General features: G+C 38.2%; 1 protein-coding gene across 1 annotated transcript; it reads left to right on the plus strand.

Annotated features, from left to right (window-relative positions):
- Nucleotides 1–3,662: 3,662 nt before the first annotated feature.
- On the plus strand, nucleotides 3,663–6,582 carry LOC144370566 (beta-defensin 130B-like). Its single transcript, XM_078031352.1, has 2 exons — nucleotides 3,663–3,720; nucleotides 6,401–6,582. The coding sequence occupies exons 1-2, from the start codon at nucleotides 3,663–3,665 to the stop codon at nucleotides 6,580–6,582; spliced, it is 240 nt and encodes a 79-aa protein (XP_077887478.1).
- The last annotated feature ends 6,272 nt before the right edge of the window (nucleotides 6,583–12,854 follow it).

Below are 12,854 nucleotides of genomic sequence, written 5' to 3' on the forward strand. Positions count from 1 at the left end.
TATTCCTTAACCTCAAATTCCTCAGACTCAAATATCAGAGGCACTACTGTAGTGAGCTAGCCCACAACCTAAACCCAGATCCATTATTGCTCCACGTTTCCAACGCCAGCTACATGACTTCCATCAGCACCTGTGCTACAGACACTGGAGCTGACAATAAAGCAGAACATGTTCATGTTCCAGTCTTCAGGGCAGCAGTGATTCAGCAAATGCCCACATTCCAGACCCTGCTTTTGCGGCTGTTCCAGAAGCACCTGCAATTCTGACCCAGGGCCACCATAGCACTGCACACATACATAGGCAGGGGTATACACACACACACACACACACACACACACACACACACGCACACACACACACACGCATGCTGTCATGCACTTGTAGCTTACAAACCATTACCAACATGACAGCATGGGTGCCTACATGCTGCCTACCAGTACCACAGCTTCCCTGGACTCCAGCCCTGGTATCTCCACAAGTGCCTGCTCCAGACCTCAACTCCATCACTGCACCACAGATGCCAGGTGTCAGACACCAGGACCACTGCCACTCTGTGCAAGCCCATGAGCCAGATCCAGGGCCAAGAGGATACCCTCAACCACATACCCCCCACAAAAGAAAAGGAGATCAGGGGGACCCCAGCAGCATCACCACCAAAACCCGCAGCACTGATTGCCACTTTAGATACCAGAGCTATGGCAGATGAGGACCCCTGAAATCATTGCTAACATCCTCATTTGATAGAACTACACAGGGACTGTGCCTCTATGTCTGCCCTGGAGTGGAAACTACCACTTCACCCAACCAGCACTCATCCATAGGAGAAAATCTTCTCCCACAAACACCATCCTGTAAAATCTGGGAGTGGTGACTGCGCCGTCCAATGTACATATATTAATGAAAAAAAGGAAGAAGAAAGAAAGAAAAACTGAATAAACATGACACCAGCCAAGTAACCATAATTTTTGAGTGCCAACCCCAGAGAGACGGAAATCTATGAACTGACTGGCAAATCATTCAAAATATTTGTTTTAAGGTATTTCAGCAAGAAAGAAGAGGGCACAGAGAGGTGACACAGTGAAATCAGGAAAACACCCTACCTACAAAATTCAACATAAAAAAGAACCAAACAGAATTCTAAACTGAAGACTATAATGAATGAAATGAAACATTCAATATAGAGTATCCAAACCAGAATTTATCAAGTAGAAAAAAGTGTCTGTCAACTCAGAAAATATTCAGAGGAGAAAAAGTAAAAAGAATGACAAAAAACAACCTCCAGTATTTATAGGGCACCATCAAGAGAACTACCATTTGCATTATGAGAGTTATTGATGAGAAGACAGAAAGCTTACCAAAGGAAAGAAACTGGAACATATGAACATCCAGGTACAGGAAATTAAAAAGTTTCCAAACATGTTCAACCCACAGAGACATTAAACATTATACAAAGACATTAAACATTAAAACAGCATGGTATTGGCATAAAGGATCAAGGTAGCAAAATAGAAGTACATGAATAACCCAAGCATTCACAACCACTGCTTCTCAACAAAGGAGTCAAAAACATACAATGGAGAAAAGATAGCCTCTTCAATAAATGGTGCTCAGAAAACAGAATATACACATGCAAAAGAATAAAACTAGACCTCTCTTACCCTGAACAAAACCAACTCAAAATGAACCAAAGACTCCAACTATGAAAATACTAAAATAAAACAAAGGTAACACTTCAACATATTAGAGTAGGCAAAGATAATTTGAATGGGAGCCCAAAGCAAAGGCAATAAAAGCAAAACTAGACAAATGGAATTACATCAACCTAAATAGCTTCTGCATAGCTAAAGAAACAATCAACAGAGTCAACAGACAACCTACAGAATAGAATAAAATATTTGCAAACTGTTTATCTGACAAGGGATTAAATTCCAGAATTTGTGAGGAACTCAAACAATTCAGTAGCAAAAAAAAAAAAAAAAGAAAAAGAAAAAGAAAAAAAGAAGAAGGAGGAAGAGGGGCAGGGGGAAGTAATAGTGGAGGAAGAAGAAGGATGACTATTATCAAAAAGACAAAAAAAAATTACCAATGTTAGTGAGGATATGGAAAACGAAAACCCATACCTGTTGGTGGGAATGTAAATTAGTACATCCACTATTAAAATACCCCATGGAGAGAATATCATGCTAAGTGAAGTAAGCCAATCCCAAAGAACCAAACGCCGAATGTTTTCTTTGATAAGTGGATGCTGATCCATAATGGGGGGCAGGGGGGGCAATGGAGGAATGGAGGAAATTTGGATTGAGCAGAGGGGAGGGAAGGGAAGGGTGTTGGGTGGGGGAAGATGGTGGAATGAGATGGACATTATTACCTCTATGTATGGGTATGATTTCATGAATGGTGTGATTCTACATCACCAACAACAGAGAAATGAAAAGTTGTGCTCCATTTGTGCCAAAAATTAAAATAAAATTAATTAATTAAAAAAACAAACCTCATGGAGCTCCCTCAAGAATTAAAAGGAAAACCACCATATGATCCTACAATCCCACTACATTATATTTTTCAAAGGAAATGACATCATTCCATTAAAAAGATACCTGACTCTGATTGTTTATTGCAACACTATTCACAATAGCCTACCTATGGAATCACCCTAAGAATCCAATAACAAATGAATAAAGAACATGTGAAATGTATATCCAATGAACAGCTGTTTACCGTTTAAAAAATGCATGAAATCCCGTCATTTGTAGGACTATGGATGGAACTGAAGATAACAATATTGAGTAAAATAAGTCAGGTACAGAAAGACAAATACCACATGATTTCACTCCACTAAGTTCTTTAAATGAATTGGACACTTTACCAAACCAGCAAAACTCTTTTCAGGATGTTTCCCAAAGGATTCTGACATTGTTGTCATTTGTGAAACAGAAGAAACTGGAGAACATTACGTTAAGTGAAATAAGCCAGGCACAGAAATACAAATATGGCATATTCTCAATCATTTGTGGAAAGTAAAAAACTTTGTCACATAGAAGTAGAGACTAGAATAAAATTAACTAGAGATGGGAAGGGGACAGAAAGTGGAGAAGGTGAGAAAGTACCAACCACAGAGTAGGGGAAGACAACACAAGAGAGCTGTCATCTACAGCCATTAATTAATTGTACATCAAAAAAAGTAAAGAAGGAAAAAAGAGAAAAAAATAGAGGAGAGTTTGAAGCTTTCCAATAGAAATTATAATATTTGAGAAAATGGAAATTCTATGTACCCTGATTTGGTCATTATGTATTATATGCACATATTGAATTACAACAGTATCTTCCATATATAAATGCAAATATCATATCCCAGTTTAAAAACTTTTAAAAAAAGAAATAAGAAATTATTTTTAAAAGTTTTTACAGAAAGAAAAGTGGCTAAAGGTACTGATTTCTAGTGAAATTGAGAACCCAGAGATTAGCCATCTGGTTTCCTATGATTAGGTTAATCTGTTACCAAATTTAGAGATTCTGAGGTTTGGAATTATTCCAACGGAAGTTGTTTATTTCTTCACTTGTTAAGCTTCACCGACCAAGGGGAACCTCAGGCCCCCAGAAATAAATAAAAGCCCTGAGTTTCACCATCACTGACCGCTCACCACTCTACTGGGCACACAACCATGAGAGTCTGTTCCCTTCTTTGTTTTCTCTTCCTCTTTGTGGCTATAACACCAAAAGGTAAGATGGTGAAATGATTGTAGAGGTGAGTTTTTAAGAAACCCACTCAGATGCACATAACTCTGATGCAATGCATGGCCTTGGGTTCTAACACGTCCCTAGAACTGATGAGGTCAAAATTAAGGAGCAAACCAAGGAGTTCCATTAACCTAAAGTGGAGCCCAAAAGCTCCATGATTAGAAAATAGGACCCAAAGAGAGAACTAGAAGTACAGAAGCCTGGCCATGAGACTTAAGGCTTAATATAAAAACTGGGCACAAGGGCACCAGTCTCCTAAAAGGAAAACAAAAATGGCGGCCATTGGTTCAGACTTGGTTATGGAAAGGAAGAATATGGAGTCTATTAGTGAAAACATATGTGAAAGGTGAAAGTTAGGCCAATAAGATAGAGCTCAACAAGAAAGGATTGCATCAAGTTACACAACACCAGTATAAATTGAGGATCAGAGGAATTTGGAGACAATATAAACAATGGAATGAAGCTCCAAAGAAACAAATTTATAAGCATAAGACAGATGATTCAGAAGTTTGAATGTTAGAATGTGGAATCAAAGTCAGAAGGTAATATGATCATCTCTGGCTGTTTCATCCAGATCCCGGAAGACCTGACAAAATTTTCTCCATTATTTATGGCAACACGTTCACATCTTTCAAACTAATGTCTGTGGGCACTGAACTTGATTTCTTTCTTGATTCATCTCTAAAATTCTTTTAGGTACAATTGAAGCCATTCACTTGTTTAATCCTCTGAAGCTGTTAGACAGTCATTTGCTCCATTGCTCTATATGTCTATGATAATGTCAATAAGTCTGAAAATAAATTTCAGTATCTAAGAAGGAATATTCTTCTCTATGAATCAAGTAATTTTATATTACCTTCTTGACTTGAGCAAGTGCCATGGCATGTCACAGTCATTGGCAAAAGACTGGCAAAACAACTCTTTGACTTTCTGTTCTGAAGATATTGCCTCAAATTAAACGTTACATTTAGCAGGAAGCACAGCACCAACAGGATGAATCATTTTTGCTCCTTTTTTAGCACAGTTCATACATTCCACCTCACTCTGCATGGGATACCTCCAAGTTCATATGACACAGGACTGCCTCTTCCTCTGTTTTTTCTGGTGCTAATAACTCTTCACTTTAGCTTCATTAAAAACCTGACTGTCAGCTGGGTTCAGTCGTGCATAATTCCAGCAACTTAGGAGGCTGAGGCATGAGGATCTCAAGTTCAAGGCCAGCCTCAGAAACTTTTTGTCTCAAAAAAGTAAAAAGGGCTATAGATAGGTCTCAATGGTAGACCACCCCTAAGAAATCTCCAGTACCTCAAGGGGGAAAAAAAGAAAAAGGAAAGAAAAAGCAAAACTTGTAATTGTTATTAGATATTGCACTAAATGCATGGGAAATAACAAGACCAACAGCGGCACCAGGTCCAGCAGGCCACTGAGCAGGAAGTCTGCGCCCTGTGAAGACCCAGAGCTGAGTAGTGACTTCCATGACTGGCTGGTGAGACTGTTCTTTCCCTGAAAGATAGCCACTTTCTCTTCCAGAAAAAGCAGGCAGAATGGGAAGTATTAGCAGGATATTATCCAACTCCCCTATCATTCCATTCTCTTTGCTGCACAAAGACCCTGAGTTTCTAATCTACTACCTAACAGCAGAGTGTAAGAAAACCTCGCTGGGTGGACGCTGCCCTGGAGGGGGCACTGGCTCACCTGACTGGAAATATTTTGCTACAGAGTAGAGAAACAATAATGATAACCTAGAGTTTATGTATAAAACAACAACAAAAATATTCAGATCCCAAAAAGCCATCAAACTGTTCGTCAAACCACAGAGGTTAGGCATCCCAAGGAGCCCTTCAGAGCTAGTGTATCACAAGATATAAAAAACAAAGTGAGAGCAAGGTGGCTTCAGAGGATGGTCAGAACTAACTTCGACTAAGGGACATGGACAGAAGTGTCTCTTATGTAATGTCCTTCATGTCCCCCAGGGGAAAGAATGAACCCTGGTTATCCTGGAAAGACAAGAAGAAGGGATTAAAACTACAGACTGAGCTGTGTGCTCAGACCTAGCATACAGACATAGCACCTGAGCTATGTGCTCTTCGGCACCAGTGTGAATTCAGACACACGCGCACGCACACCACAGAGTTCTGAAGTGAGAACAGTTAAGATGAAGGATTGGTATATTTCTGTAAAAGGAGATGAAGTGAGACCATATGCCATTGGATAGGCATGATGCAGGCACAGACAGGAATAAGGGTGGGTACCACTTTTGAAATGGTGCTTCTTGGTGTACATTGTGCATTGTAGCATTGTGCATAGAACAATCTGTTGGAGAAGAAACTTACAATACTGTGCCTTACACACTAAATTCCTCAGGGAACTTCCTAGCCAAGCAACAGTAACATACAGTCCCACACCTTTCAAAATGTACTGCTCCAGGCAAAGGCTATATCTCTGAAATCTTTTAAAAATCAGCCTACCCCTCCAAGGTGCGTATAATCCCACACTTTGAGCCCCTCTCCTTAAAAATGTTGAGCTTCATCTATATCCGATCCTTTTGTGTAGGCAATATGTGCCCCTATTCCAAAGCCATCCTTCTGGAGGTTTATTGCTTTATGTACATTTCCAACTATTTGAGAGTGAATTAATGATTGTCAAATCTCTTCCTGTGCAGGAAAGTCTGGTGTTATCCCAGGAGAAAAGCAGTGCATCGCTTTGCAAGGGATGTGCAGGGATTTCGCATGCACACCTTTAGATGACATCATTGGTGTGTGCAATGATAAGAAAAAGTGTTGTAGAAAGTGGTGGATATTTGAACCCTACCCAACACCAGTTCCCAAAGGAAAATCTCCTTAGACTGGAGCAAACTGGAAGCCCTTCGAACTGTGGAATGCATGAGCAACTGCAAACATCTTGAACCAAACTTACTTTTCTCCCTTGACCACAAATAAATATTGTCCTAACTCCACAGGTCCCTGGGGTATTTCTTCTCAATGTACATTCAATCCTCTTAAAAAATGAAAAGAATAGCCCCATGTGGTAGCCCCTGTCTGTAATCCCAGCAGCTCAGGAGGATCTCAATTTCAAAGCTAGCCTCAGCAACTTAACAAGATCCTAAGCAACTCAGTGAGACCGTGTCTCTAAATAAATAAAATATTTAAAAAGGGCTGTGGATGTGGTCCAGTGTTTAAGTACCGCTGGGTTCAATCCCCAATACAAAAAAAAAAAAACTACAAGAGTAATCTAACTTATAGAAGAATTTCATAACCTGAAGACATTTATAAAAAATTCAAGTTTTTAAGAAAAAAAAGATAAAAATCTTAAATATGTAAAATAATAAGAGTATGAAACATCAATTGATAGAGTTGGCTATCTGAAGTAGAATATCAACCCTCTTTGTTCTCTAGTTCTGGAAAAAATATCATTTTGAGGGGCTGAGGATGTGGCTAAGTGATAGAGAACTTGCTTAGTATGGACAAGGCCATACGATCAATTCCCAGCACAACAACAATGACATTTACTATTAATAGAGATCTACTCTGAGCATAGGGGCTAAAGCTGGCTGATCACACGGACTTGTTAACAGTGCTCCCAAGAATTGGGTACACAGGTTTGGGCCATAATCCCAAATGACAATCCTAATTTTTGAAATCCAAAAAGATTAAAATTCCTAAAGTCTAAAATTCCAAAAGATCAAAATCTCTAAAATATAATTCTGGGAAAAAAAATTTAATTCTTTAAGTGGAACTTATTTATATTAAAAGGGGGATTAATTTGAAAACATATAAAAGCATGACAGAACATTTCATGAGCCAGTTTACCCCAAAAAAATAGGCAAGAATACAACACATTTTTGCAAGCATAAAACTCAGGTATATTGGTGGCAGTTGCACAAGTATAACAATTATGAACAATTGAAGTATATTCATAAAGAAATTAGCGAAAAAGTGAAATGTATAAATACCACTCTGGTTAATGACCCTGCTTTATAGCTGTGGTCATTCGAAATACCATGATGAACAACCTAAATCTACTAACAAGACCAATCAAAAACTGCAATGAGTCCCCAAAGTATATGCAATCACCCAAATAGTCAAACTCTCAAAAAACTGTCTTTCACTAATGCAGATGTACAAAAAAAGTATATATCTTCACTTACTAATAAAGTTTCAACATTTCTATATACAGGCACAATATTGAAACACAATATCAGTGTTGTGATAATATGCTTTTGTGGAGTCAAATTTTCAAAAAGAAAAATGCAAAAAGGAAATAAGAACTCTGTAAAAGTCTTTACAGAATTCATAACTCTGGTATAGAAAATGATGCAAAGATTTCTGTAGCCATAGAAAATTATTTTTTTAAATGCTGACAATTTAAATTAGTAGGGAAAAAACTTTTTAAAAAAACTAAAAAGAAATTTTGACAGGAAAAAAGTCAAATAGGTTGTGGGCATTTGTGTGAAGATAGTCCTTGAGAGTTGACCAACCTTCAGAATTGTGAATATTAACTTTGTGTTGAAGTGTTACAATGTGATGAACACCTACCATATTTTCTTTCAGAGCATGGCTGTTTGCAGAGAAAATGTCAAATGTCATTGATTTTCTAGATGAGGTCTCTCCTTTTGATATTCTTTTATGAGTCAGCATACACCAACATAAGCATTTCCTAGTTAATTTTTCTACCTTCTGTGTGATGCTTCTAAATTGTTTTGTGTACATGGAAATTCTGCATGCTCCCATATACAAACCAAATTTGGCAAAAATGTTAGTGATTGAACAGCAATAGCATTTCATAAGTGTCTTCCTAATTCTACTAAGCACAAAATTGTTTCGAAGCACTCACTGATTAATTGCTTCCTCAGGCTAATTCACTGAAAGCTTCTGGAATCTCATCTGTTAGAAGGAATGAAAATTCAGGCAAAGGAGGCATTTTTAAATCAAGGTCTTCTTCATTGCTGTATTGCATTTCCAATCCTTTCCCCAGGATTCAGCTTTTTATCCCTTTTTTACAGCCTGATCCTGGCTAAGGGAATTTCAGCTTCCAGGATTCAATATCAAGGATTTTAGTTTTTCAGGATTTTAGACTTAGGATTTTTATATCTTGGGGATTTTGATCTTTCGGGGTTTTGACATTTAGGATTATGGAGTTCAGGATTCTCTTTGTTGGGATTATGATCAGTACCAAGGGACTCTACCCACCCCCAGTCATGCCAGTAGTGAACCGGAGAGATCCCCTCCACTATCCCCTACTTCTGGAGAAATAGAGAACCTGCACCCTACAAGTAGGCTCATCAGGAGGAATAGGGAAGCTGGAGCCCAGAGGAGCTGAGAATTTAGCATGCCCAATTAGTTCTTTCCAAATACACCATTGCACAATACCACTTTCTAGAGCTAAGAAAATTAAAGAGTGAGGAAGAGACCAGGGATGGTACATGACATGAGTCCCATGAAAATGGAATGAATCTTCGAGAATGAGGCCAAATTATCACATAAATAAATTTCAAGACTTCTCTTTTCTTTACCACAAAGTCAATTCAATGAATCAGGAGAAGGTAAGTTATCTCCCTAAACAGAGGCAACATCGGAGTCCTCCTGAATTAACTTTAATCCCATCTTTCTGGATCTGTTTTTTAATAACCATCATTCTTTCCAGTGTCTTCTTAGGACTACTCTTGAACAGTTGAGAACTTGGTCTCAGGATAATATATTGATTAAATCTTTACCAATCACACTGTACTCAGTTTAAAATTTGTTTCTTATTCCCTTTTATTTCAAACATTTCAATACATTTCAAACATTTCAAAATGCATGCTGCCACATTATGGAACATAGCACATTAAATAATTAAATAGCAGCATTAAGATTCTTTAGCAACCCTGTTACAGAAGATGGTTCATAAGTCTACAGATGGAAGTGTTTCCCCTGTTTTCTTCCAGCAACTGTCAAGTTTCTGGCTGTCTTTTCTAGGCCTTTGATGCAATCTGAGCTGACGTGTGCAGTGTGAGAGGTGGGAGTCTAGATTCAGTGTTCCATATGGATGTCCAGTTTTCCCAGCATCATTTGTTAAAGAGACTGTTCTCAAACTTACCTTTTTGGCATCCTGGTCAAGAATCTGATGACTGTAGCTATGTGGGCTTGTCTGTGTCCTCGGTGCTGTTCCGTTGGCTTACGGTCCCATTTCCATGCCTGTAGCATTGTTATTTTTGTTAGCAGAGCTCTATGGTACAATTGGGAGTTGGGTATTGCAATAACTCCAGCATTGTTACCCTTGCTCAGGACTGCTTTGGCTATTTTGCATCTTTTCTTCATATGAACTTGAGGATTGTTTCGTCTAGTTCTGAGAGGAGTGTTGTTGGTATTTTGATGGGGATCATATTGAACTTTTGTTTAGCTTTCGGTAGTATGGCCATTTTAGCAATATTAATTTAGCCTGCCTATGTATGTGCAAGGTCTTTCCTTCTTCAGTTGTCTTCTTTGGTTTATTCTTTCAGTGTTCTGTCCAACATACAGGCAGAAAATAAAAGAGAATTATTGAGTTGGTGGCATCAAATTGGAAAGCTTCTGCACAGCAAAGAAAACAAGGGCATAGAGGGAGAGCCTACAGAAGAGAAGAAAAGCTTTACAGCTACTCTTCCAGCAGAAGATTAATATCCAAAAACTCAGCACCAATAAAAACGCCAAATAACCCAGTCAATAAATGGGTAAATGAACTAAACAGATGCTTCTCAAAAGAAATACAAAGGCCAATAATTATATGAAAAACTGTTCAATGTCTTTAACCATACAGGAGAAACAAATCCAAACTACCATGAGATGACAAAGTCAAATGTTATGCTCTGTACAACAGTAAATATTATTTTCTCTATCATAAAGGAAAAAAGTGAGCTGATAATATAGTTCAGTGGTAGAGCACTTTCCTAGGATGCACAAGGCCCTGGGTTCAATCCCCAGCACTGGGAAAAAAAAATGTTTTCCATGGTATAGGGAAGAATGTACCTAAAAAATGTCCCTTTATTATTGTTATTCAGGTGTTTGTGTGATGAAATATATTAGTAGTAATAAATAAATTTGCAGTTATCTTGCACATTTCTAATTCTGAACAACAACCTTTAGTTGATACTCACTTCTAATGCCAGGCAAAATAGCTAAGTAATAGGTTCAGACTTTTATTTAAAGGTTGACTATCAGTGTTGCTTTTCTATGTAGACAAAAATAAATTAATTAACATGTTCTATATTTTATTGATAAACATATAAGTAAATCCAGTTCATCCACAGTGCTAAGTTGTCTATATAGAGTGCTTACTGAGGTATCAAATTGTTAAGATGTGAACCTTTAACATGTCTAAGTGTGTACATAAATGTTGAAAGCTGTTCTGAATATAATTTTGCAGCATTTCCTACAAACTGTTGTTAAAATAAAAATTTTATTTTTATTTTATTTACACTTTTATTTACATTTACTCTGGAAATGTAGAAAAAAACTATATTGGTATTTCATCTCACTCCAGTTAGAAAAGCAGCCATCAAGAATACAAATAACAATAAACTCTATGTGGATGTGGGGGGAAAGGAACCCTGACACAGTCTTGGTAGGAAAATGAAATTAGTACAGACACTATAAAAATAAATATGGAGATTCCTCAGAAGACTATGAATGGAACCACCATATGACCCAGCTATACTACTTCTCAGTATTTATCCAAAATAATTTAAAACAGCATACTTTGAAGAAATATGCATTCTCATCTTTATAGCAGCAAAATTCACATAGCCAAGTTACAGAACCAGACTAGGTGTCTGTGAATGGATGAATGAATAGAGAAAATAGAGAAATAGAGAAAAATAGAGAAATAGAGAAATAGAGAAAAAATAGAGAAATTTCATTGTGTTTATATACTATGTATATAAACACAATGAAATTTTATTCATCCATAAATAATGATGAAATTGTGTCAACTGCAATAAAAAGGATGAAACAGGAGAGCATCATGTTAAGCAAAATAAGTCAAACTCAGAAAAACAGGTATTATATGTTTTCTTCTACTTGTGGAAGCCGGAGGGCAAAAAGAGAAGGAAAAAAAGTGTTCTCATGAAAATAAAAGGAATAGAAGGGAGACCATTAGGGTAGAGGAAGGGGATCTGAGGGAGGAGTGAGGGAAGGGGAAGTACTGGGAGAGACTGATCAACCTGTGCTACGTACAAGACAGATATGCCACAGTGAACCCCTGAATAATTAATATGCACTAATAAAAAAAACAAGAGATGCTTTTGTCATAAGTATTCTCCTGTAATAAAAAGCTAAATGCAAAAAGAACTCCCCATATTTGAATGTAACTCCTCTCCTTAAAAAATTTCTAGAAAGAAATTAAATTTTAAGACTAAAGTTCAAAGATTGAATCTTTTCAAAGACATACTAAATCCCCAAAATATTAGAATACAAATTACTTCCCAAAATGATATTATCTTCCCTTTATTGAAGCCCCCAATTTTCAACTGGAGTGAAAAACAAAATCATCATCACCTGTTGCTCCTTCTCCACTAGAAAGTTCCTTCAGTTATTCAAGGTAGATTAATGCAACTCCGAGTCTCCTGTGATCCCTGTTCTTTGTCTCTGAGCAAGAACAAATAGGTAAGGGAAAGAAAAACAACAACAATGGAGAGAGGCGGGGGAGAATCCGAAGAATACACACCAAACAGAGGTGACCGGTGGGGTCTCCTCCACAGAGAAGAACCAAAACAACAAATGAAGAGCCACATGTCTCAGTGAGCACCCGTGAGCACCGGGACTCGGCAAGGGAGAGAGGGGAAGCCTGGGGACAGCAGCACAGAGGCCTGTGTTAGTCCTGTTTTCATTGCTGTGACCAGAACACCTGCCAAGAGCAACCGGAAGGAGGAGGAAGGCATTTGGCTGGAGGTTTCCAGGTCTCACATCACGGCTGGCTGACTCCATTGCAGGAAGTCATGCTGGAGGAAAGGGGCTCCGTTCATGGCAGTCAGGATGCAGAAAGAGAGAGAAAGAGAAGGGAAGGGACCAGGAATGGATACAGACCAAGGCTAGGCCCCCCAATGGCCCACTTCCTCCAACCATTCCCACCTGCCTCCAACTGCCACCCATCAGTCCATT

This window comes from Ictidomys tridecemlineatus, chromosome 14, assembly GCF_052094955.1.
Source record: "Ictidomys tridecemlineatus isolate mIctTri1 chromosome 14, mIctTri1.hap1, whole genome shotgun sequence".
Lineage (NCBI taxonomy): Eukaryota > Metazoa > Chordata > Mammalia > Rodentia > Sciuridae > Ictidomys > Ictidomys tridecemlineatus.

Coding starts and splice junctions, on each gene's coding strand:
- LOC144370566 (XM_078031352.1), top strand. CDS start 3,663: ATGAGAGTCTGTTCCCTTCTTTGTTTTCTCTTCCTCTTTGTGGCTATA. Junction 3,721..6,400: donor TGTGGCTATAACACCAAAAG/GTAAGATGGTGA, acceptor CTTCCTGTGCAG/GAAAGTCTGGTGTTATCCCA.